Below are 27,396 nucleotides of genomic sequence, written 5' to 3' on the forward strand. Positions count from 1 at the left end.
ATTATTCCACCACCATTAACAGAAACTCAGTGTCCCCTAAGCAATGACTCACTTTTTCCCCCTGATAACCACTACTGAACTTTGGTCTCTGTATATTTGCCTATTTCATATAAATGGGATCATACAATATTTGTCCTTTTGTGTCTGATGTATTTTGGGTAGCATAATGTTTTCAGGGTTCATCCATGTTGTAGCATGTATCAGGACTATCTCTCCTGCTGGCATTATATGTATGTACCACATTTTATTTATCCATTCATCCCTTGATGGACGTTTAGGTGGTTTCTACCTTTTGGCTATTTTGATAGTGCTGAAAAAGGCTTCTTTTTACTGACCTGGTCAGCTTACCCTCTCCTTCACACACGGAGATTCTGAAGTGGCCCTTCCATAGGAGGTAGTGTCAGTGCTTCACCCCCATCTCCTAGAATCCCCTTTGCATGGGGGGCCCCTCCAGCCTCTCCCCCGTGCTTTCTCTTTCAATAGCCTGTGGCTCTTCTTTGAAGGCCTGTTCTCAGCCTGTTGGAGCATATTGCCCACACAGGCTGGAAGCCCAGGACTTTACTGCCCTTTAGGTATGCCTTCACCAATCACGGGGTGGTCTGGAACTGTGAAAGCCCCACTCCCTTGCCTTCAGTCAGGACAACTTCTGAGGCACCACAGACGTTTTGGAGCTCCCACAGCAGTTCAGGCTGAGGCCGTCCTCTGGGGGACTTTGCCCAAGATCTTACTCTTGCTGGGCTTCCTCCCCTGGCCTGTTGTACCTGTCACTCTCCCTTCTGGTTTCTCCTGGGAGCACTTCCTTAATAAATCATTTGCACGTGAATCCTTGTTTGAGGATCTGCTTCTGGGAAACCCAAAGTCAGGTATAAATGCTCTAGGGGCTTTGGAAAAAAAAAAAAAAAAATGCTCCCCTACCCCACCCCCACCCCCAGAGGGCAAGTGCCTGAAAGGTAAATAGATGGTAAAAGAGGAAGGTCTGACTTTGAGGCCCGTGAGCTTTACCACTGGGCCATACTGTCTCCAATGGGTGTGTCTGGGAAATTTGATGGGCCAGGTGGGATCTGATCAAAGCATGAAGGATGAGACTTGTCTCGTAGACGGGAGGGTACGCCAGGCAAGTGAGAACCTAGTTCTGCCAATAACAATAAACTAGCTATAGATGGGAGATGATACTAGTACCTACCTCATAAGGTTGTAGTGAGGATAAGTAAGGAAATCCCTATAAAGCTCTTAACACAGTGTCTAGCATATTGTGTGCACACAAGAAACATTAGCTATTATCATCTCACTTATTTTTTCATAGTACTTTCGGTGTCTCGTATCATTGTGTGTATGTGTCTGTCTCTCCCTTTGAGCAGTGAGACCTGAAGGGCAGGAATCATCTTTGTGGGGCACATAAATCCATGTGGTCTTGCCCAGCTAGATGGCAAGAATTCAGTAAATACTTGTAGAATAAAATGGAATTGACCAAGGGCAGGATGGGAAGGAAATAATTAAGGAGAGAGTGGAGAGAAGAGAGGACTGGGGCGGGGAGGAATGGAGAGGAAATGTTTTTCCTAAGAATGCTGCTCCTTGCTTGATTTGTTTTGGGGAAAATACAATGTAATCCTCAATGACAAAGGACCCAGTAGAGCTCTTAGGCCCACAATGACCTATCCTTGCCTAAGGTCAAATAACATCCTGTGTGAACCACTCATATGTCATAGCCTATAAGCTTTCTGTCGTGTCTTTTTCTGTTCATGTTGTCCAATGTTTTGTCCTTGAGTATGAGAACATATATCTCTGAAAGCCTGTTGCTTAAACCACCAAGAGTCATCCAGCTGTCATGCTTACTCATATTCAGGGGCAAGGAGGCAAGACTGTTTAGTATAGGGTGCACTAGCCTTGCAGGAGTTGAATTTTAATCTTGGTTTTGTGTCATCTTCAGCAAGCCTTTAAATTGTCTGAGGCTCAATTTCCTCACAGAAATAATGTGTGAAAAGACTTAGAACAGTGTGTGGGACACAGCCCCGGGAAGAGAAGAGCCTCACACAGAGAAGTAAGGCTTGCAGGTTTTAATGTCTCGTGATTGGTAACAGAACAGTCTCAAGAGAACCTGTTCTGACTTTAGAATTAGAAGCACTTCCTGTGGACAATGGAGGGCCCTGCCTCGTCATATTCGGGCTTGCTGATCCACATCTGCTGGAAGGTGGAGAGAGAAGCCAGGATGGAGCCCCCGATCCAGACCGAGTACTTCCGCTCTGGGGGAGCAATAATCTGCAAAGACCAAATGTGGTGAACCATGATCAGTCCCTGAGGGAATAGGGAAGGTGGCCCAGAAATTACCCCACCACCCCGCCAGGCTGCCCTGAGAAAGGACAGCCTCCATGGTCGGAAGAAAACAGGATAAATGTTGTAGTAGATTCAATTATTGCTCAAAATCTTCACTATGTTTTCCCCTAAGCGCTCCACAGAGAGTACTCCACCCCGCGACCTTGGGTTGGACTGCATATTTGCTGTGGCTGATGGGATGTTAGCAGACATGACCCAAGCAAGGGCTTGAAATGCACTTGTGTGGTTGGCCATGCTGTCTTGTGCCTCTGCCACCTTCACGGGAACAGCTTCCCCTGAGGAGCCCCATAAGGAGACACGCAGACCTGACCTGAGCTGGTTGGACCTGCAGCTTGAAGCAGAGCTGCCTAGCCAAGCTTGGTCTCGATCAATGACTCCCAGCCGACCTGGCAGATGCATGACGAATCGATGCCGTTGTTACATGCCACTCACTCCACAATTCCTCTACACAAATCCTGCTGTCCACTTTGCTTGGGATGTTGTATATGTATACATGGCCCTCCGCACCTTTGCTCATGCAATTTCCCCTACTTGGAGTGGGCTTTCCTCTCGTTTAGTTTGCTCTAGCTTACTCTACTAATCCAATGCTAAACACCTGGAAGGCAGTCACGTATTGGTGAACTCAGAGTGGTGACTTGTGAACTGGGATGTGCATTAAATCACTGGTGTTCATTTATCAACGTAGGTAATGGGGCACCTGAGACCCATTGAATCAGAGTCTGGGGGAAGCTAGGTGTGGTATCATGACACATGGTCCCACCAAAAAGCTCCTGCCCCAGGCCAGGCCTGATGCCCTCTGTACAGCAGGCCTCAGTCAGCATGGCCACTCCAGTGCCTCTAGGTAAAAAGAGCCCACGGATCTCACTGTTCTCTGGTGGTTCGCTCTGCCTCCCCATGCTGAGCACCATCTGCTAGGCAGAGGGGAGGCCTGGGACAGCCTTCTTTTGTGAAGAAGGTCCTTAGAATACTGGCACAGAGAATGCGCATCCTCGGATCAGGCCAGAGACCAACAAATGTAAGACTCTGTAACTTTCGACCTATTTGCTACTTCTACTCCCAACTCTTTTTCTAAACCTTCCAGAAGCAAAGTTCCTAGAAGCCCTAGAAAGGTCTAGAGGGTTGCTTGAGGAGCAGAGGCTTGGAAAGAAGTGGTAACAGGTGGGCTTTCGTTCTGCCAAGCTTGCAAGGTAAGGAGCTCTGGTGAGAAGCAGTGTGGGGAGAGCAGTAGCCAGGATGGGGCAGTACACCAGACGCTGTCCAGGAATCAAGGAGTGTCCCCATAAACTTGAAACAGCAGCTGGCCTTAGGGCCATACATTCCCGCTTTTACCTTCACCTTCCTCTGGGCTAACACCCAAGTCCCTTTTCAAGTTTGAAAATGCTGTTGTATTACCTATTTTTTTTCCCCTCCATTTCCCTACTCTTGATTTTCTCCTCAACCCCTTAATATTCTCTTTTCACAAGTTCTTCCTGCCTCTTCTCATATGACATCCATGTAATTATGTTTGAGAACCTATGCTAAACATGTCTTCAGCCCATCAGTGTCCAAGGAACATAACGGCCTGAGATGGACTCTGTTCCTGACCAGGACGACACTGAGACCAGGAGACCACCAAGCTTCTGAGCCTGTGGCAGTCTGACTCCGAGCATCTTCCAGGTAGGTAGATCTTTGTACAGAGGACAGGATGGAACTGGGGTGAGACCTACCTTGATCTTCATGGTGCTGGGGGCCAGGGCTGTGATCTCTTTCTGCATCCTGTCAGCAATGCCAGGGTACATGGTGGTGCCCCCGGAGAGGACATTGTTGGCATATAAATCCTTACGGATGTCAATGTCACACTTCATGATGGAATTGTAGGTTGTTTCATGAATTCCAGCAGACTCCATGCCTAGTGGACATCATCGTATCTAGTCAATGCCCATCACTCAGAAATACCCTGCCCCCAGTTCCTCAGATGACCCTTCTTCTGTTATTGCAACTACCCTAGTTCAGACCCTAAATCACCTTCCAAACGGGCTAGAAGATCAGACCCCCTAACTGGCCACTGCCCTTCCCCCTGTTCTGAGGGATCTTTCACACTGTTGCCAGACACCTATTTCTAAAGGAACACTTTCATCATACCAGTTTGTCTTGTATTACAGCTTTATTGAGATATAATTCACATACCATAAGATTCACCCTTTTAAAGTGTATAGTTCTGTGGCATTTAGTAGGGTCACAGTGTTATGCAACCACTATCACAATCTAATTTTAGAACATTTTCAACATCCCAGAAAGAAACCCCATATCCATTAGCAGATATTCCCCTTCCCCCTCTGTCTCTGCCCCAGCCCCTGGCAACCATCAATCTACTTTCCATGTCTTTTTTTGTAGATTTGCCTAATTTGGCTATTCCACATAAGTGAAATCATATAATACGTGGTCTTTTGTGACTAGCTCCTTTCACTTAGCATGATGTTTTCAAGGTTGACCCATATTGTGGCAATATCAATACTGCATTCTTTTTTATTGCCAAATAATGATACACTGTATGGGTATACCCATTACATCATCTTTGACGTTTACCTATTGCCTACAGATTGACATCTAACTACCTTAGCCTGGAACCAAGATCTTCTGTAGGGAAAGGCCCTATATGTCAAAGAAGCTCACGCCCCCCAGCTTCCAGTCTTTTTTCCCTGAAACGTAATTCCACATTGTAAACAGAGAACTCTTCCTAAAGTACAAACCTGACCTTGCTACACTGGTGCCTAAAAACTTCCAGGCGATTTCAATGCTGATATGAATAACCCCACACTCTGTGTGGTCCATCCTCAGGGACTCTCTTCAATCTCCCTTGTGTATCAACACATACACACTCACACACCCTGTCCCATTGTCCTCCAAATAGAACACAATCTCTCACCCCTCAGTGCTTTTGCACATACTATTCCCTCTGCTTTGCACGCCATGTCATTCCCCACTCTTCAATCCTTCCATCCCCGTCCCCGGATACCACGAAATGATATCCTTCAAGGTTCTGCTCAAATTTTCACCTTCTCCTGGAGCCTTTTCAGATTTCGCAGGCCTATCCTGCTTTGTCCAGATTGCTGTTTATCACTTACTACACACTGTATGTACACTTTTGCTGATAGGTTTGTCTATTCCTATGCACTGCTCAAGAACGTAGCTGTCCTTGTATTAAATATTATCTTATTTAAGCCTTGTCGTAACCTTCTCTGGTAGGTACTATCATTATTTCCGTTTTAACTATGAAGAAACTGAGGTTTGAAGAAGGCAACATGTCCCAGGTCACAGGGTTCAGAGGGGCAGAATCAGGATTTAAAACCAGGTGTCACCACAAAACCTACTACACAATCCAGCCTCTCTGCCCTAAATGGTAAGTGACACAAGGAGTGTTCTGATGTGTTCTGTTCGTTAACCTCATTTTTAGTTTCATCTTATATTTCCTGCCCTGCTTTTCCTTCTGTTTTGATTTTCTTACTCTTTCATTTTTTAGTTGTATTATTTATATATTTTTGGCCCTTCCTGGAAAGGGTGGGGAACATATAAACAATAAACAAAGTGTCTGTGACTTCTGGTTTTTCTCTTTCTGTACCTCACCCAGCCTCCTTCTTATTCTATAGGTGAGCACTCACCAATGAAGGAAGGCTGGAAGAGGGTCTCGGGGCAGCGGAAACGCTCATTGCCAATGGTGATGACCTGCCCGTCTGGCAGCTCATAGCTCTTCTCCAGGGAGGAAGATGAGGCTGCTGTGGCCATCTCATTCTCAAAATCCAGGGCCACATAACACAGCTTCTCCTTGATGTCTCGAACAATTTCTCGCTCAGCTGGAAGGAGCAGAAGTGATAGAAAGCGGATACTCAGTTCTGTTGGTTTGGTTGTCCATTTTTATAAAAATTGCCATCTTACATCTGCTTTGGATTTAGTCTTAGGATGATGATAGACTTGCCCCTGAAGAGGATCAAGGAGCTCTCCACAGCATGTTAATTTTTCTATTCCTATTTCTAAAGCGGAAGTTCCAAATCTTGATTCCTAAGCAACACGTTGAATGGACTTCTCTCCCCTGTTCTTGTCACTGTGCCCTGGCAAAGCTCTGGGCCTTCCATCCAGGACACATTTCTGGTCTAGACATATGCCTATATGTTGTGATCTTATAGGAAGTAGGAAGGCCCCACCAGCTCTGATCCTGGTGTGGACATGGACAGAGACATCAGGTCCCTGGAGAAGGAGGGGATGCTGTGCAAGGACACAGAAAGGAGGCCTCAGCCAGGAGCTACTTAGCATAACGAGGCCTAGGCCTTGTCCCCTGCCCAGGGTGTCTTGGTCGAGAGCCTTCCTCTTTTAACGAGGATGCCTTTACTATCCAGCCTTTTCCAGAGGCTCAGCCCAGCTCAGAGCTCCCCAGCTTACCTGAAGAGTGTTTGAGGACACACTAAAAAAAAAAAAAAAAAAACAGAACAACCTGTTCCCATCGAGTCAATTCCGACTCATAGCAGCCCTATAGGACAGAGTAGAACTGCCCCATAGGGTTTCCAAGGAGCGGCTGGTGGATTCAAACTGCCAACCTTTTGGTTAGCAGCCTAGCTCTTAACCACTGCTCCACCAGGGCTCCTTTGAGGACAAAGGGCCACAGAATTCTCATCAGTCCTGAGAGTTTCTAGTCCTAGATCAGATTTGGTTCTGAGCTCAGATCAGAATCAGGAAAGGGGCTGGATACCTGTGGTCACAAAGGAGTAGCCTCTCTCTGTGAGGATCTTCATGAGGTAGTCCGTGAGGTCGCGGCCAGCCAGGTCAAGGCGCATGATGGCATGGGGCAGTGCGTAGCCCTCATAAATGGGGACGTTGTGGGTGACGCCGTCCCCTGAATCCAGGACAATGCCTATAGGCAGAAGGGATAGAATCTATGAAAATGCCATTTGTCTTTGTAATCAGTCACCAAAAGATCTTCGACTACCACATTTTTCTTTCGCAGCTAAAATCTGCCCACAGTGAGAATCATCAGTCATACAGGATTTGTGTATATCAATCCCGTCTCCTTAATGAGACAGTGGGCTTCAGAAGGGCACATAAAATGCCTCATCTTCTTGTATGCCTTGACACATGTTCATTCACAGTAATGCACACTTATTGATCTGCACTGAGTCTAGATTACACATCCTTTAAGTGAGACTGGATAATTCGCATATCCTTTAGGCAACAAACTTATACATAAGTACATACAATCAGAGTGTTAGAGCTAGAAGGAACTGTAGATACCAAAAAGGCATTTAAAAATGTTTTTTAACATTCTTTTCAAATAAAACTTTTTATAAACCATAAAAGGAAGTAAGCTTTCTCAACATGCTAAGAAATATCTCTCCACCCAATAGCAAAATCATAATTGACAGGGGAAACACTACAATACCACCATTATTATTTAATATTGTCCTGGACATTCAGGCCAATGCAATAAGACAGAAAATAGTAATAGGAAGTTTTAGTAACAAAAGGAGACAGAACTGTCATTATTTTCAGATGATGAGGCTATATACCTAGAAGACTCAGGAGAAGCAGTTGAGAAACCACTAAGAAACCATTAGAGCTAATAAGATGGGTTCAGCAGCAGCCAGACGCAAAAAATATATACAGGTACCAGTTGTTTACACTTGTACAAAGATCTAGATCACAGCATATTTTATAACAAAAAATTAAAAAATGGAAGCAATCTCAAGGTCCAACAATAGAGAAATAAATAAATTATGGAGCGATTGTACAATGACTACTGTGGAGCCTTTAAACCTGATGCTTACAACATAAGATCAAGTGTAAAAGGCAGTATACAAAACTATACACCATGTATTTCCTCATCACTGTCCTTATGGCTGCAGTAAAATTTACTTCTGTCTCTCCCCTGCTCAACTGTTAGCTCCATAATAGCAGAGTCTGTCTTGTTTGTGTACGCACATGGCCTGCTGCAGCGTTTGGAGCGTGGCAGGGAGTGATGGAGAGAATTTGATGGATGGATGAATCAATGGCTACATGAATGAAAGGATATTTGAACAATGTTTATGGAAGTTGCCAAGTCCCTATAAGAATCACTTTGTTGTGAATCCTCTGTCTCCCTGTGTACCCTCCTGTACCAAGACCACCTACTTACACATCTACCATCACAGGTTCTGCCATTGCTGCTTCTCTAGGCAGAAGCATTCCAATATTGTTAGAATGTATGTATAAGCTCCCAGAATGACTACTGTGAGGGCAGATGCACTGTTGTCATCATTGTTAGTTGATATTAAGCTGGTCCCCAACTCATGGCAACCACATGCACAATGGAATGAGACGCTGCCCAGTCCTGCGCCATCTCTATGATACCATTGTGGTCCATAGGATTTTCATTGGCTGAGTTTCAGAAGTAGATCCCTAGGCCTTTCTTCCAAGTCTGTCTTAGTCTGGAAGCTCCACTAAAACCTGTTCAGCGTTATAGCAACACACAAGCTTTCAGCAACGGATGAGTGGTGACTGCGCTTGAGGGACATTGGCTGGGAGTGGAACCTGGGTCTCCAACATTGGAGATAAGAATTCTACTAGCTATGGTTTGTTTGTGTAAATACTTTCTAGCTACACCGCTAGATCCATATCTGCATTCTACATGGGAATTCCCATCTGTTATCCCTAAGCAAGGTTTTCACTGGACTCTGGCTGTCCCTTCAATTCTCCCGAGCCGGGGAGGAGTTCCTCTGAAGCAACCCATCTCTTCCCTACCTCGCCTGGTGTCAGAAAAGGAGCGGGATGCAGGGCTGCTCACCTGTCGTGCGTCCAGAGGCATAGAGGGAGAGCACAGCTTGAATGGCGACGTACATGGCAGGGACATTGAAGGTTTCGAACATGATCTGAAAGGACAATGCAGAATAAAGGACTATCTGGTAAAAATCACAGCACCTCTTGGCCTACACAATTATTTGCAATATTATTAAAGGCAGGGACTATGCCTATTTTTTGCTTCTTCTTTATCCTACTCCCACCCTCCACAGGGCCTGGCATGGACTATGCACATAGCAAGTCCTCAAAAATTTGTGCTGCGCTGGTGTATGAATGGGAGAAAGGGCCTGGCCCAGGATTCTTGTTGCTTCTTGTACCAGTATCCAAGTGTTCCTGGCTTCTTACCTGTGTCATCTTCTCCCTATTGGCCTTGGGATTTAGGGGGGCCTCGGTGAGCAGGGTGGGGTGCTCCTCAGGTGCTACCCGCAGCTCATTGTAGAAGGAGTGGTGCCAGATCTGGTTGAGAAAAAAGGCAGATGAGCCCAGCAGACTGCCAATGGGCTGGGAAATTCTGGTTGACAAGCCCGTGCTGTGGGCATATGGTAGGATAGTGCACAGGATGGGACTGGACCTGAGACCTGTCAGCCTGGGAATTTCTCATGGACATTACAGGTTCTCAGCAGGCCCCACACAGAGATCAGACCTGGGAGCAGTACACAGTGTGTGTGGGTTATGTCCATTTGACCTCACCACTTCATTCTTCTCCCTTCACTCCCCTGCTCTGTGCCCTGGGGCTCAGGTGCATTGTTTCACTCAGCCTTCACAGCTTCTGGCTGTGTTTGGTAGATGGAAATTACCAGCAAGAGATTGGAGGGTGGAAGGAGAGAGAAGGGTCAGGGTGTTTCTCCTGGAAATGGTCCTGGCCCTCCGTGAGCAGAGCTCCTGTTGGGTGAGGGCCTCAGCTCTAACTGAGATCTGGTGACACTGCTCCCTCCCCAGCTCCTTAGGTTTAGGGCTGTAGCAGCTTCCCACTGTTGTTACTACCTGGTTGCCTTAATCCTGCTTGCGCCTCTGGAAGGCCTCCTTCATTCAATTCACTTCAAAAGCCCAGTGAGTGCATACCTGACAGGTATGCTTGGGCTTGGTTTTCAACATTCATTACTGACGGGGCTGGTGCTTTAGAGTGGGGTTTCTTCAACCTTGGCACGACTGATATTTTAGGCTGGATAATTCGTTGTTGGGAAGGGGCTGTCCTGTCCTGTGCATTGCAGAGTGTTGAGTAGCAGCACCCCTGGCCTCTACCCACTAGATGCCAGTAGCACTTCTCCAGGTGTGACAATAAAAAATGTCTCTAGACACTACCAAATGTCCTCTGTGGGGCAAAATTGCCCTGGTTGAGAACCAACACATTAGAGAAAGTTTATTTCTCCCCACAGAGTCCCTGGGTGGTGCAAATAGTTAACATGCTCAGCTGCTGTCCCAAAGGTAGGAAGATGTGAGTCCACCCAGAGGCACCCTGGAAGAAAGTCCTGGCAAACTACTTCCGAAAAATCAGCCACTGAAAACTCCATACAGCACAGCTCTACTCTGACACACACTGGGTCTCCATGAGTCAGAATGACTGACAACTGGCGCTTTTTTTTTTTTTTCTTTCTCTCCACTGTGTCCCGTTCCCTTTTCTGTGATTCAGGACAACCAAGGAGGAGTTTTTATTTCAGAGTGATTCAGCGAAGAGTGGCAGGGACATGGGGCTTTGATTTCCTCAGAAGTGGGGCACGGAGTCATTTGATTCCTTTGTACCCATACATTTATGCACCTTGGCTTTGGGCAAGGGTGCTGCCAAGCATGATAAGGGCAGATAGTGAATCAGATGTGGCTTCTGGTTCTTAGTTTCAAAGCCCAGAAGGGAGCAAGACAGGCAAAAACATGCAAAGACATGAGCCACATTTCAAGAGAAGGAGGCAGGAGCAGTTAATTTTGTGGGGGATGTGAGTGAGCTGGGGCAGTGTAGTTTTTTTTTTTTTTTTGGTGAAGGCATAAGAAAGTCTCCAGGGCTGAGAAGGGTATCTGAGGTAGCGGAAATGACAGAGGTAAAGACTCTGGACTGGGACCGTCTCACAGGAGACAGGAAGGAGGGCAACTAGTCTTCATGAGGTACTGCCAGTATTTACTTCTGAATGTGGTTCACAGACACCTTGCATCCAAATCACCTTGGGAATTGCTACAGATACAGGTTGCTGGGCTGTATATCCCAGAGCCACTGAATCAGAATCATTGGGTATTGGGCTCAGGCATCTGCATTTCATTTTATTTTATTTTGTGGAGTTTTTATAAAATACCTTAAAAGTTAAAGATACTGATGGTTGAAAAATTAGAAAAAATCTTTTAAAAAGGAATACGAATCTCCCAAACAGCTAACATTTTGGCTTTTTTCTTCTTTCTAATCTTTTTTCTTATGTATTCTTGCATACAGAAAGAAGGCAAAATATATAAACATAATTTATTTCTGGCCACTTTTCAATTAATATAAGTAATTTGCCTTTTCATTGTAAATATTTATTTTTAATAAACAGAACAGTTATTTTTAATACTTACACAACATTTCATCATATACAATCATATATTTAATCATATTATTATTCATGGTGTCTTTAATTTTTGAGTATAAATAATCTTGTGATAGATAGCTTTGTGCACCTTACATTTTCTTTTTTGATATTTAGGATGTTCTTCAAAGAAAAGAATTCTAAAAGTGAAATCACTGGGTTAAATGCCGTGGAAATTGGAAGAGTTTTTGGTTTCTATTACCAACACAGAGGCTGAACTGATTTTTACTCCTAGAAGAAAAAAGTGCCTGTTTACCCCACCCTTGCCTGCATTCAGTGTTTCATTCTAAAATATTGGAAATTTTGTTAGGTAAAAATGATACCTAGTTGATTTACTTTGAATTTTTGAAGTTGTTTCCAATGAGGTTGAATGTTTTCATATTTGCAACTTTTTATAAATTCTATTAGGCAAATTGTTTCTTCATGGCCTTTGTTTATTTCTCTGAAGGAGACATTGTATTTTTTTAATCATCAGTTTGCATTAGCTGCTAGCCCAAAGGTTGGCTTTTCGAACCCATTCAACCTTGTCACAGTCAAGAAAGCCCTATGGTGCTCAGCTCTACTCTGTAACAGACACGTGCGACTGCCAAGAGTCTGGTTTGTTTTGTTTCTTTTTATTTTTGTTGATATCAATCCTTCATTGCACTTATTGTGAATATTTTTTGTTTTCCTTTTAAACTTGATTTTATTTTTAACGTACTAGAAGTTCCGATTTTTAAGAGCTCAAACTATCATTCTTTTTCTTTATGACTTCTTTCACCAGAAATTTCATAAATACTCATATTTGAATTTTTATATTTAACTTTTGTATCTACTTGATGTGTGTTTGGTGAGATAGTCAGAGTCAGAGATAGAAACAAAGATCCCACCTCCTCCAAATAACTAATTGGTTGTCCCAGGAAAATTCACTGCATAATCATTTTTTCTCCTGTGGTGTCTGAAATTTTCTTTATTCTATATTTTCTCTTTACCTTTGTGTTGTTGCCAGATTATTTTAATTTGAATAACCCTGTTACATTCTAATGTTTGGATATGGAAGTTCTCCCCTCATAATTTTTCTTATTCATTTTGTTCTAAAAATTTTGCCTGTTTATTGCTCCAAACATGCTTTAGGATTATTTTGCCTAATGAAATATTGTGAGATTTGTATTGGAATTGCAATGAGTATATAACTTAATTTGGGAAGTGTTAACACCTTTACCTTCTTCAGTTTTCTTTTTACAGCACATAATATATTTTTAGGGATTTCTTTAGAGATTTCACGCACTGTTACTACTGTGAATAAAATATTTTATCTATTTCTGAATTAGATATTAGTAGATATATACAAATAGTATGTGTCATTTCTTGAGTATGCTTTGGGGTTATATTAAGTATTTACCTAACTCAATCTTCAAAGCAACCTAATAAAGAAAGTATCATAATCTCCCTTTCACAAATGAGGAAGCTAAGGCTTAGAGGGTTTGATTAACTCACTCACAGTTGAAGTGACAAAGGGGCAGAGGAGGGGTTTGCACCCAGATCTCCCTGCCGCTGACTCCAGGGTCTGTGCTCTGAACTTCACTACGTGACGTGAATGCCATTGCATTTGATACAGTTATCTCATACCTATAGTGACTGAATCACGGATTTGGGGAAAAGCCGATACGAATTACAGGTCTGAAATCAACATTCTTTATTCCCAGTTGTAGTCTGCTCAACAAACCCTCTGATTCAAGCTGCAGAACACAGATTTGGCAGAAACAAGAATGCTCAGACAATACTCAGCTGAATTTATCAGAAGAATGTTGGAAAAACTCTATTAGCATTTTGCACACATTATTTTGCATATCACAGACTGTACCATTTACAAATGAACCCCTCTGCATTTTCTTATGCAAAAAAAAAAAAAAAAAGCTTCTAGAAACCTCTAGATATTTTTAAAGTTTTCATTAGGTAGTCATTATAATGATACAGCATCAGTGCACCTATCTGAGATCCTGAGAGGGGAAATAAAATAGAAGGGTCATTTGCCTCAGCATTTTAAGGTAGCATCAGCATTTTAAAGAAGCCTCCTGGCTGAGTTCAGGCTAGAGTAGGGCAACCACTGGGCTAGAGTGCTCGCTGGATGAAAGGAAGCAGCTGGGAGTCAGGTAGGACCAGATCCTTGCTGACACAGTAGGGAGTTAGGAACCTACCGTTAGTTAGTGAAGAGCTACTGAAGATTCCCTAGGAGATGAAGGACAGGATCTGATCTGATTTTTAGAAAGATAAGCTTTGCAGAAGCGTAGAGAATTAATTGGATACGTGAGGGCAGGACACAGGGAAACCAGCCAGGAAGCCATTGTAATAGTCCAGGTAAGAGATGCTGGCTGCCTGTGAGAAAGTGTCCATGGGGATGGAAAGCAAAGAAGGAAGGAAAAAACAAAGGATGTGAGAAACATCTTAGAGGTACAGCTGACGGGACACAGGGGCCTATGGGATATGAGGGTCATGACGATGTATGATCATTAAAATAACCAGATTAAAGGGGAATCCACTGATACCTTCTCCATGTCATCCCAGTTGGTGATGATGCCGTGTTCAATGGGGTATTTGAGAGTTAGGATCCCGCGCTTGCTCTGAGCCTCATCTCCCACGTAGCTGTCTTTCTGGCCCATTCCCACCATTACACCCTGCAAAGAAAGTGGAGGGAAATAGAAGTGAATTTGTTGAGGGTTGCACACAGAAGGACGTTGAGAGGTCTCTGAAGAAGGATGAGGATAGGAAAAGAAGCCCTTTTTCCCCTGGGGGTAAGGAAGGAGAAGACACCTGTGAGTGCAGAGGTGACAGGGAGAGAAGGCGGAGGCTTTCTCATAGGGTGGTCTCTTCTAAGACCATGCCATTGTCTGAGAGAGAACAGGGTCAAGCCACACATTTCTTCCTCTCCCCTTACGGCACACACACAGGACTTGGACTTATCCTCCTCAAATACCCTCTGCTTGCACTTTTGTATCTCCGAATCTTTGCTCCTGCTGTTCCCTCCAACTGCTGTAATCCTCCTTATCCTCAGTTACCCATTTGGGAATCTGTCCCCTTCCTAGTCCCTCTGTTCAGACATAATCTCCCTCCTTTGTCCTCTCCTAGTGAAATAGTTTCCTTCTATTTCAGCCCATGATTTCAAGTTAGTTGTATGATATCTCCATAAAGCGTACACTTCTTAAAAGCAAGGGACTTAATTGCATACTTTAAAAAAAAAAAAAAGTATCTCCCAAGACTTAAGCCGGACATAATACCCTTACTGTATGCTTGAAGGATGTTGTTTTTGATCCTGGATATTCCTCTTTAAAGGGTCCTGCTCTGTTAGTTAATCATAAAAGAGAGCTCTTGCTCTCTAACACACACACACCACTCTCACACACAGTCTCACACACACACACTCACATACTCTCATAGACACACACATTCTCACATAGTTATACACACACACACTTTTACACACATATACACACGCACTCTTACACACACACTCTAACACGCACACACATTTATACACGCACATATACTCACACACGCAAACACACGGCTCAGTATAGTCTCCACGATCCAGTGCTTACTCCTAGTGGCTCAAAGCCTTGGATCTGGATAAGCACACACCTGGTGGCGAGGGCGGCCCACGATGGAGGGGAAGACAGCCCGGGGGGCATCATCTCCTGCAAAACCAGCCTTGCACAGGCCGGAGCCATTGTCGCACACGAGTGCAGTGGTCTCCTCTTCACACATGGCGAATGTGGCCAAGTGAACTGGGGTCTAGAGCACCTTGGGGGTCAGAGGAGAAGAACACTAGTGAGCCATTTGTTGAAATCATATTGGAGAGAGTCTTCTTGGCTTTGGGGTCTGTCTCCACCTGCAGCCAGGGCCCCGTTCCAGGAGGGACAGGCGTGAACTTGGTCTCCAAGTCTCTGGAAGTTCAAGCTTCCTCCCTCTGCCTTGCCTCTTAAAGACCTGAAATGGCTCCCAAGTTTTAATCCAATGGAGAGAACTTGTAAAAGACTTGAAGGTTAGGAAAAGAGCTGAAAAAATGTGCAATATACATAACGAAGGGTTAGTATTTACAATATATAAAGGATGCCTAAATCAATAATAAAGAACTAAACGGCCCCAAAGAAAAACAAAGACTATGAATAGATAATTGACAGAGAAGGAGATACAAACGTCCAACAGTTATATGAAAAGAGATGCTCAGCCTCACTAGTTATCGGGTAAGTGCAAATTAAATAAGACCATTCTCAGCCATCATATTGTTAAGATTAAAAGTTTTAGAACAGATGTTTGCAAAGGGAAAACTGTAGAAACACACAAATATACAATGTAGAGCTACTCAAATGTCAAATTATAGGATACTGTACTGCAGTTAGGAGAAGAGCAAGGTAGATCTATATGGATTAACGTGGATAGATTTCGAAAACACTCTGCTGAGTGAAAAGAGAAAATTGCAGACTAGAATGTATTGGACAAAACTATTCAGGTGAGTTCTTTTTAAAGCACGAAACAATATTGTATATTTTCAGTAATTTTCTATTTGTGGATATAAACACATAGCAAAAATCTCTGAAAGGATACATACCAAATGGATCATAGCGATTCCCTCTGGGGATGGGGAAGGAAACTGGGAGAGAAGGTGCTGGGTTATAGCTATAGTGCTTTAATTTTTACAGGGAGACTCTGTTCACCTAGAGTTTATTTAATTAAAAGAAATAAACTGAAACTATAAAATTCTTAGAGGAACAAGCAGGGGCAATGTTGTCAGGCCAAGCTTTCAACAATGGATTGTCTATCATTGTAACAAAAGCACAAAGAGCAAAAGACAAAATAAATAAATGGGACCTCATAAAAATTAAAAACTTTTGTTCATCAAAAAACTTTACCAAAAAAAGTGAAAAGACAAGCTAGTGACTGGGTGATATCTTTGAAAACCATATATCTGACAAGAATCTAATAACCAAAATATATATAGAACTTCACCAACTTAACAACAAAAAGACAAATAACTCAGTCATAAAATGGGCAAAGGACTTGAGTATACACTTCACCAAAGAGGACATTCAAATGGCCACCAGACACATAAAAAGATGCTTAGCATCATTAGCCATCAGAGAGATGCAAATCAACACCGCAGTGACATACCATACTCCCACTAGGATGGCTAAGATCAAAACAACAGCAATGACAACAAAAAATCTCACAGAAAATAACAAATGTTGGAGAGGATGTGGGGCAATTGGAGCCCTTATTCATTGCTGATGGGAATGGAAAATGGCACAGCCATTGTGGAAAAGAGTGTGATGGTTCCTCAAAAAATTAAAAACTCCTCTCCTAGGTACAAAAGACTTGAAAGCAGAGACTCAAACAGAGACTTTTATACAAATGTTCATGCAGCGTTACTCATAATAGCCAAAAGGTGGAAACAATCTAAATGCCCATCAACGGATAAATGGATAAACGAAATGTAGTACATACATGTAACAGAACACTGCTCAGCCAGTAGGACAAATGAAGTCTTGATACGTGCTACAGTATGGATGGAACTTGAAGACATTATATGGAGCGAAATAAGCCAATCACAAAAGGACAAATATTGTATGACCTCACTTACATAAAAAGACAAATAAAGGCAAAGTAAGGAGACCAAAGTTTATTAGTGATTACCAAGGGTGGGAGGAAGAGGAAAAAGGAGGCTTAACGATGATCAAAAAAAATCACTTTGTTTAAGGGTAGGATTACATGGCCAGTTATAACTGCTGTCAATAAGTTGTACACGTGTTAAAAGATGAATTGGCAAAAGTTGTAGGTAGGTGTATTTACAACAACAACAACAAAAATAAGAGTGGCTTCTAAGGCTGCTTATGTACACCAAACACCTCATGGGATTTGGCTCCTTGGTTTGGCGGTTTAGGGTCATGGTTTCATGGGACGTCCCAGTTAATCCTCCTAATAGCATATTTAGTGTTTCTGCTCCACTTCCTAGTTCATTGTGTAGTGCTTGGGGTCTTAAAATCTTCTTGCAAGCAGCCATCCAAGGTACAACAATTTGTCTCTATTCAACTGGAGCAACTGGAGAAGAAGGAGAATCAGGAATAGGAGGAGGATATGGTATGTGTGGCTAATTCCCATGAGCCCAGAACTGGATGGTGCCCAGGTACTATTACTGAACATTTTGATTAAAGAGTCCACAGAAGAATGCTGATCAAAAGGGAGGAAATGCAGGACAGAATTTCAAAATTTCATGGATTCTAGGCTTTCTGGAGCCATAGAGAATAGCTGAACCCCTGAAACTATTGCCCTGAGATAATCTTTAAACCTTAAGCCAAAAATATCCACTGAAGTCACCTTAAAACTGGACAATAATTTAGGTTAACTAGTAAAAAAGATCTACCTTGACATTATGTTCTCTTAAGAACTATTTATAAGGAATCACATTGACAACAGCAACTCAAAAGATTAGATAGGAACCTTAGGGAGCAGTGAGGTTATGTCAATGAGGAAGGAAAACTCAGACAAGGAGGGTGAGAATGTAATCAATGTCACTAAATTGTACATGTAGAAACTGTTGAATTTGTGTACATTTTGCTGTGCATATTCCCAAAAACAACAACAAAATAAATAAAATTTAGGGGAAAAAAAGAAAGAAAATAGCATAAGATATTATTCAGGGAAAAGGAAGGAGTAGCTGTAGGTGACATGTACAGTCCTTAAGGAGAAGCTTGTTTATGAGGAAGGGGCAGCCTGGGAGGAGAGGGGAAAGGAAAGGACTTCATGATGGAACTCCACTGTACACTCCCACACCAGAAGAAGAAAATAGAGAATTCCCTCTCTGATGCTGATATCTCAATTGGGACAGGTGCAAAGTAATAAGGAAATTGATCTTTTCGAAATCTATTGCAGGTTTAAGTTAAAAGACAAACATTTGGCAAGCTTTGGCACTTGGTGATAAAGAAGAAGCGATAGAACCTCAGAAGATGGCATGAAGATTGACTCCTAGCCTGGGAGTCTGGGTGGGGCGGCGAGGACGTGGCAAGGGCCCAGCAGAGAGGGGCTGGGAAGTCTGACTGTCAAAAGTCCAAAGGAAAGTAATTATGAGCCCTAGAGACAGAAAGGGCCACATGAACCAGAGACTACATCATCCTGAGACCAGAAGAACTAGATGGTGCCCTGCTACAACCGATGACTGCCCTGACAGGGAACACAACAGAGAACCCCTGAGGGAGCAGGAGAGCAGGAGATGCAGACCCCAAATTCTAATAAAAAGACCAGACTTAATGGTCTGACTGAGACTGGAAGGACCCCGGTGGTCATGGCCCCCGGACCTTCTGTTGGCCCAGGGCAGGAATCATTCCCAAAGCCAACTCTTCAGACATGGATTGGACTGGACAATGGGTTGGAGAGGGATGCTGGTGAGGAGTGAGCTTCTTGGACCAGGTGGACACTTGAGATCATGTTGGCATCTCCTGCCTCAAGGGGAGAGGAGAGGGTAGAGAGGGTTAGAAACTGGAGAAATGGACATGAAAAGTGAGAGCGGAGGGAGAGAGCGGGCCGTCTCATCAGGGGGAGAGTAACTGGGAGTATGTAGCAAGGTGTATGTAAGTTTTTATGTGAGAGGCTGACTTGATTTGTAAACTTTCACTTAAAGCACAATAAAAATTATTTAAAAAAAAAAAGTCCAAAGGAAAGACAGACCGGAGGCACTGAAAGAGAAGACAGCTGTGAAGGAGGAAGGCCTGGCAAAGCTTCATTCAGAGTGTATGACCACAGGTGGTTCTGCCGAGAAGGAGGAGAGAGGAGCTGCCGAAATCTGTGATGCTGGCTCCTAAGGCCCATGTACAAAGATGGGCCACAAAGACCATGACCCAACAAGCGATGAAATGGCACCATAGGCTTGTAAATGTGGCACCAGAAGGCTAAAGGTAGAGAATGAGCAGAAGTGTATTAACAAAATTCCAAGTATAGAAGGAAGCCCTTTCAGCTAAGCACACTAGGGGAGAGGCTTGTGGTCACTCCCTGAATCCAGCTTTACTTCGGATCTTTTCTGATCCTCATGGCCCCCCATAGCCAGGGAGATCAAGTCCCAGCCCTTTTAAGTGGGCCCACAAGGCCCAGCAGGGCCTGGTCCTGGCCTGCGTCTCTAGGCTCACCTTCCCTCTCACCCCGTCTTGGCCCTCTCACTCTGGCATGCTGGGTTTCTCTCCATTCTCTGAACTGTATCATCTTATTACCTTCTGGACTTTTAAACGCAGAGTTTGGAATGCCCCTCACCCCACCTGTTTGCCACACTAACACCGGTCGCCCCTTAGGTCTATGCTTCAACACAGCATATTCGTGAGTCCTCTCTGGCCCACTAGTCTCTGTTAGCAGCCTCTTTGCTCCCAGAGCACCGTCAACTGCTCCTGCCAGGGCAACAACCATGTCTGCTTAGTGAGCCTCCCCTGTGACTGGTGAAGGCAGGGGCAGAGCTGTCTATTTCCCCAGTGGTTCCCAGTGTGCCCAACACAATGCCTGGCCAATGTCTGCTACGAAATAAATGAGCGAATGAAGAGATGGGTATCAAGGAGAAAGATTTTCAGGCCAAAAAAAGGTAAGAGGAAATCAAAGTCTGAGATGAGTTGGAGACTGAAGGAAAGCACCTAGCTTCTCAAAATAATATTTTCTCTGGGTCTGAGCAGTTCTGAAATGGCAAAGAAACTACCTAACCTCCTATCATAGTGGAAGAATGGGGAAGTGGAGAGATGTCAGAAGACCGGAGATGGGCAAAAACTCCAGTGTTCAAAATGGGCCAGAAGGATTGTCCTAAAACCCCCAAAATATCTTAATATGCAAATTGGGCAAGATTCCAGAAGGTTATTAAAGATGTAACACACATGCGTATTAATACTCAGGAAAAAAAAAGTACTGGTATCTTACAACCGTTAAGGGTTCACCAAGAGCAAATGTCAGGGTAACGGCCCTCCGTTTTTTCCCCAGGAATCCAGGGGAAGGTGGGAGCCAAGTGCCTTACCTTCAGCGAAGTATCTGGCAAAGCCTCCCTCGACATCCCTATTGATAAAGCTATGCGGGCTAAGGGATAATATAACTAGACATACTTCCATTTTCCTGAGCTACTGTAACTGCAAGGTGTTAATTAGTGGATCAATGTCAACCCCCACCCAGGGGCAACAATATACTTCGGGGCCCCACTCTTGAACTTTTCTTGCATGACATTTTTATTAGTGACTTAGATGAAAATACAGAGCACATGCTAGTCAAATTTCCAGATAAAACAAAACTGGATGGAAGAATCAAAACCCAAGAAGATCTCAGAAGGCAAAGAAAATGAGCTGAATCAAATAAGATTAAACATAATAGGATAAATAAGAGGCTCTCCACGTGCGTCTCAATAACCAAACTGAGGCAGCTCTTCTTCAGCATCTGTGAGCAAGACCTGGTGACTTGGTGACGGCTGCCCTTGCTGGCACGGGTATGGGGAAGCGGGCTTGAATTCACTGCTGGTGACTGTAAAATTATACTACTTTTTTTGAAGGGAAATTTGGAAATACTTATTAAAAGCCTTAAAAATGTAGTGCGTGACTTTTGACTCAGCAAAGGCGCTTTTGGGAATTTCCCCTTGGGTGGTTTTAATTCTGGATGATTGCAATGATTTGGGCAAGAGCCTGTTTATCGCCACTTTCTTTAAAATGACCAACACTGAAAACAATGTTAATATTGAACAAAGTTACTGAATAATAAGTAAATTGGTTTGCAAACTAATTGCCAGAAACCTCCACACAATGGAACGAGCAGAGTCTTTAACGCAATGGAAAAAGTGCCAGGTGTTTCATTAGGAGTAAAATAGTATGTCCATTGTTGTCATTTTTGGTAAAAGTATATTTTTTAATGAAAAAAATTGGGGGCACTTCTGTATATTTTATTATATAGCAAAACCTGCAAAAGCTGGAAACTGTAATGCAGAAACTTGTCAGAGAAGGAAAACTCAAATATTTCCCATTCAGTTGAGTGATAGAAAAGTGGTAAGATTGCATCCAGTCAAAGGCGGAAAACTTGTGAGAGCTGGAAAAACGAGGCCTTCCTGTTGAGTTGTGGCTCTCACAGGTTTCACTGTATATATTCGCACAACGATAGTAAAAAAAGAAAAAAAAAACCACAAAATAATTGGGGTCCCTTCACATATACTATACTATAAACCTCACAACAGTCCCATTTTATAGATCTGGAAACCAAGGCTCAGAGAAAAAGAACTCAGCCCGAGGTCTCCAAGCTGGAAAGAGGCAGGGCTGGCTGACACCAACCCTAGGCAGGTTCCAATGCCTAAACAGGCACCACCCTCCCCATTTTAGTGAAACTGTCGTCACTTCCCCATGTTTGGTGGTTTTGCTTCTGCCTATATGTCTCTCTGGAGCCCTGGTAGCGCAGTGGTTAAGAGCTCGGCTGCTAACCAAAAGGTCAGCAGTTCGAATCCACCAGCCCCTCCTTGGAAATCCCAGGACTGTGTCTCGATGTAGGTTCGTAGCTCCAGCATCTAACTGGGGGTTTAGCGCATAGTAGGTTCTCGATAAATATAGGGTAAAAATCCCACCACCTGAGTGACCACCTCCCAAAGGTCAGCTCTGCCCTGGGATCCCCAGAGTCCCTGCAATCCCCTCCCATGATGGCTGATTTAGAACAGCATGGGGGCAGCCTTCTCAGTACAAGCTGGCCAGCACACAGCTGGGCTTCCTTGCTCAAGCAGGTGGCCCACCTGAGGGGAAAACAACCTAGAAAGCTAGAAGGTGACCGAGAGGCAAAGCTGCACCTCTGTGACTGCCTTGCTCTCAGCTCCCTTCACTCTTGTGTGATTTATAGTTCGAGCCTGTCTGGCTTTTCAATGAAGCCTTTGTCTGCCCCCTGGAGTTCCTCACACACAGAAAGAAAGAAAGCCTTAGACTTTGTTTCCCAAGCAGAGCGGCAGCTGACACAAGCCACAAAGGGACTTAAAGCTGTCAACAACCCCATTCTGTAGCACTTTAGGTGGTTTGCAATCTGCTTTTCTGAAGGCAGAACCAAATGAGGAGGGAGGGAGGTGAAGGCGAGGTTAGGGCTGCTGGCCTGGGCCCCACACTGCCCTGGGAAGAAGGATTTTACTACACAGCCAGATTTCCTGGGACATCTCTGCCAGGAGAAATTCTAAACCTTTCTCAGCTGCTTTCTTGTAATTTGTGGCTAGACTTGAGCCTGTCGGCAGAAAGAGAGCCAAAGTCACTGTGGTTTCCCAGGGTCACAGCGGCTCTATGCTTGCAGAAAGCTGAGTGAATTGTTCTGTTGCTTTCAGCACGTACTACATCTGGGCTTCATTGAGGATTTCATGGAGTTAGAAATGCAACTTTTCTTTTTCTCCCCAAAGATGGCCCAAAACCAAAGACATAAAGAGAACAGAGGATTTGCTCGCTCACCCATCTCCCTGGCCATCCCACCTCAATGCAAGAACAGAGCAGGAATTCTTCAGGGGCAAGGCTGGGCTTCAGACATCCTCCCACCTCGCCTTTCTGTGCCCTTCTCCTCCTTGCTGGCACCCGCTGCCCATAGCCCCGCAGCCCCATGAGTCCCTCTCTGGCTCTCAGTTTCCTCAATCATAAAATGGAAATGATAACATCAATCTCCTGGGATGATCGATCAAATGAAATAATGGAAGTGAAAACAACAAAAAACCCAAACCTGTTGCTGTTGAGTTGATTTCAACTCATAGTAACCCCATAGAATAAATTAGAACTGCCCCACAGCATTTCCAGGGAGTGACTGGTGGATTCGAACTGCCAGACTTTTAGTTAACAGCCAAGCTCTTAACCACTGTGTCACCAGGGCTCCAATGGAAATGAAAGTGCTTTATAAATTGTAAATCTGGGTCAACAAACTAAGGCCTGTTTTGGTACGGCCCGAGAGCTAAGGATAGTTTTTTGCAGTTTTGAAATAGTTGAAAAAAAGCCAAAGAAGAAAAATATTCCAGGGCCATAAAAATTATATAAAATTCACATTTCTGTGTCCATAAATAAAGTTTTATTGGAACACAGCCATGCCCAATCATTTACCTATGGTCTAGGGATGCTTTGGAGTCCCTGGGTGGTGCAGTTGATGTACCAGCTACTAATCAAAAGGCTGGAAGTTTGAGTCCACTCAGAGTTGCCCCAGAAGAAAGGTCTGGCCATCTACTTTAGAAAAATCAGTCATTGAAAACTCTGTGGAGCACAGTTCTACTCTGACACACATGGGGTCTCCATGAGCTGGAATTGACCCTACAACAATAGGTTTACTGGTTTATAGCTGCTTTAGCTACAAGGGCAGAGTTGAGTAGTTGCAAAGAGACTATATGGGCCACAAGCCAAAAAGCCAAACCCACCGCTGTTGAGTTGATTCCGATTTCCAAGGAGCAGCTGGTGGATTTGAACTGTCAGCCTTTTGGTTAGCAGCCAGAGCTCTTAACCACTGCACCACCAGGGCTCTATATGGCCTGCAAAGCCTAAAATATCTGCTCTCTGGTCTTTTATAGAAAAGTTTGCTGGGCTCTGTTGTAAAGGGCTGGACAAATAATAATCCTCAGCTCTCTTAATCTTCTTTATCAAAACTTGCTCCCAGGATGGAGCCTGTCACACTGGAAGGGATTGAATGATCCACTTCACAAATCAATGACTATTGAAGGTTGGATTTATGCCGATTCCCAAGGAGATTTTTATTTTAGTGGACAGTTTTAGCCCTAAAAGGAAGGTCTCTCAGATTGTGAGATTTCGAACAATAGTTAGCAAAATATTTTGGGGTGAGAGCTTCAAAAGACGTGTAAGTAGCTGTCTATCTGCCTAATTATCAGCACACACACACACACACACACACACGTCAGAAAGAAGTAATTTCACAAAAGGCATTGTCACAGTGGAAAATACTAGCAGCAGCAGCAGCACCTCTAATTAAATGTAAGAGAATCTTCCTTTGGTTCATAGACATTGATTACAATAAAAATGACTCCTGGCTAGTAATATTTGTGATCCTCAGGAAGCTGCTGTTGGTGTCTGTTCTTTGGGCTCATATGCTGATAGTGTCTCATTCACTCCCATGGTTAACCTTAGCTCAGATTCCTCTCCTGAGCTCCAGACCCAAAGAGCCAACTGCCCGCTGGGCATCTTCACTCCATGCCTCAGGGCACCTTGACTCAGCACCTCTCGGACTGCCCTTAGGCACTGGCCTCTGCTCCAACTGGTGCTGGCTCTTCAGAGAATTGGACCACCACCAACCCTGGAGGCCATGCCCAACACTTTGCCTCCTCCCCTGACCCTCCCAACTAATCACCAAACCAACCAACCAAACAAGCTGCCACCAAGTCTATTCCCACTCAGGGAAACCCCACATGTGTCAGAGTGGAACTGTGCTCCATAGGGTTTTCAATGGCTGATTTTTCAGAAGCATATGGCCAGGCCTTTTTTCTGAGACACCTCTGGGTAGATTCAAACCTCCTACCTTTCAGGTAACAGCCTAGCACTAACCATTTATGCCACCCAGGGACACCAATCAATCACCAGGCCCTCTTAACTCTAACTGCTGCCACCACCCAACACCATCACCTCAGGCCCTCTGCACAAGGCCCCTCTGCCCTTTCCTTGCCCATGCTCCTCACAGTTGACTTTACTGCCATAAAGTCGATTCCAACTCATAGCGACCCGATAGGACAGAGTAGAGCTGCCCCATAGGGTTTCCAAGGCTATAAATCTTTACAAAAGCAGACTGCCACATCTTTCTCCCTTGGAGCATCTGGTGGATTCGAATTGCCGGCCTTTCGGTTAACAGCCCTCCATTGAACCATTGCACTGCCAGGGCCTCGGGCATACACTAAGTGCTCAGTAAATGTTGGTGGGGTGAACAGAGGATGAAAATACTGCCTGTGTTGGTTTCCCAGAGCTGGCTTATAGAATCTCCCTGCTCCTTACAGTTTCTCCAGCATGCACTCATCTAGGTCACAGGAAGCTCTGCCTCTTTTCAGCCCAAGGACTCGCCTCAAAAGCCCAAATCCACGTTCAAATAACAAAGCCAAGAGCTTTGAGGCTCCCTCTGCAAAGTGTGGTCTGGGACCAGCAGCCTCAGCCACACCTGGGAGCTTGTTGTGAATGCAAATGACCAGGCCCCATTCCCCGCTGAGTCAGAATCTGGGACAGGACGTTGAACAATCGAACAACCGAACAACATGGCTTTAACAAGCCTTCCAGGTGATTCTTAGAGTTTGGAAACTCAGCCAGACCATGACAACATTGAGCTGAGAGTTTTACGTGTATCCTCACAACAGCACTGCCAAATAGAGCTTATCACTATTACTCCCATTTTACAAGTGAGGAGGTTGAGGTCAGAGAATTCCCAACTCACCCAAATCACTCCAATAACTTTGGTAGCTGGCCAGGCTGTCTCCAAGGCCTGCACCACTACACCAGCCTGCCTCAGCAGTAGAGGACGCTAGAGAATTGATTAGAAAAGTGGAACTGGCCCGTTGGTCTCATCTCCCCTATAATTATTTGTGCATATGTGTCTATGTGTGTGTGTTGGGGGATAATGGCATTGGGGGGTGGTTTCATAGTTGAGTGCGAGTCTTTGGATGAGTTTCTTAACTTTTCTGGGCCTCAGTGTCATCAGAGGAGAGTAAATTGGATAGTTCCCAATGGGGGCAGTAGTGGTCTTGTGGTAGAATTCTCACCTCTCATGTGAGAGACCCAGTTCCATCACAGGCCAATGCACCTCCTGCGTATCCACAACCCATCCGTCAGTAAGGCCTGTGTACTGCTCTGATGCTGAACAGCACAGCCTTAGGCAGACCCTCCAGACTAAGTCAGACTAGAAAGAAAGGTCTGGTGATCTAATTCTGAAAACCCTATGGACACAACGCTCCCTCTTGCCCGCAGCCAATCATAGGGATGGGACAGAACTGGGTGGTGTTTCTATTGTTGAAGCCACTCAACAGCAGCGAAAAGCAAGTTTCTTCCAGCCCTAAAACCTCATGATGCCACAGGACACTTGCCCCCAGCTCACTCCTGGCTTTTCCCAACCCTCAATGGTCCTAGAGATTTCAGAGAGTGGGAAAATTCTCCATTCACTTCAGCCAAGCACTACTCAGCATGGGGGCTGAGGAAAACACACTCACATCCCCAACACCAACATTTCCACATCTCGTGGCCACCAGGCCCGAGGATGGTTTTGAGTCAAAGACCCCAAGAAGAAGCTGTTTGTCTGCAAAGCATCTGCTCCCCTAAAACAGCCTCTCAGACATTCTGACCCATGAGAAAGGACACCATTACATTCAGGGTGGAGATACATGCTGACCTAGGTGAGCGAGGGCAAGCAGAGGCTGCCATGTTACGGTTCACCTCCACCCAGTCTTTGGGGTCGGGAGAACAACTCCAGGCTGCCCCTGCCCAGGGTGCTCTGTGGCCAGAAATGCCGGCTCCTGGCAAGCGGCAGGGTGCTTGGAGGCACCACTGCCCACCAAGGGCCTTGACGTGTGACCTGGGCTGGCGTCACAGAAGCCAGGCCAATCTGGAGGCGCACACAGGAGGCCAGGCAGCCCTAGAAAGGGAAAGGAGCAGAGGCCAGGCAGTACTCACCAAGGATGTGAGACGTCCTTCTCCCAGTGTCTGTGTGCTGGTGTGTCTTTGGCATAAATACTGGAGCAATATAAAACCCCAGAGGCGGATCTTCTTTACACAGA

At 44.6% G+C, this 27,396-nt stretch overlaps 1 protein-coding gene across 1 annotated transcript; it reads right to left on the reverse strand.

Annotated features, from left to right (window-relative positions):
• Positions 1 to 1,579: 1,579 nt before the first annotated feature.
• ACTG2 (actin gamma 2, smooth muscle) lies at positions 1,580 to 27,396 on the reverse strand. The gene is made up of 9 exons (XM_049857052.1): positions 27,293 to 27,396; positions 15,294 to 15,455; positions 14,204 to 14,332; positions 9,478 to 9,588; positions 9,119 to 9,203; positions 7,052 to 7,213; positions 5,970 to 6,161; positions 4,038 to 4,219; positions 1,580 to 2,256 (listed from the first exon to the last, which is right to left on the reverse strand). Exons 2-9 carry the CDS (start codon positions 15,417 to 15,419, stop codon positions 2,113 to 2,115), a joined length of 1,131 nt encoding a protein of 376 aa, XP_049713009.1. The 5' UTR covers positions 15,420 to 15,455; positions 27,293 to 27,396; the 3' UTR covers positions 1,580 to 2,112.

This window comes from Elephas maximus, chromosome 17, assembly GCF_024166365.1.
Source record: "Elephas maximus indicus isolate mEleMax1 chromosome 17, mEleMax1 primary haplotype, whole genome shotgun sequence".
Taxonomy (NCBI): domain Eukaryota; kingdom Metazoa; phylum Chordata; class Mammalia; order Proboscidea; family Elephantidae; genus Elephas; species Elephas maximus.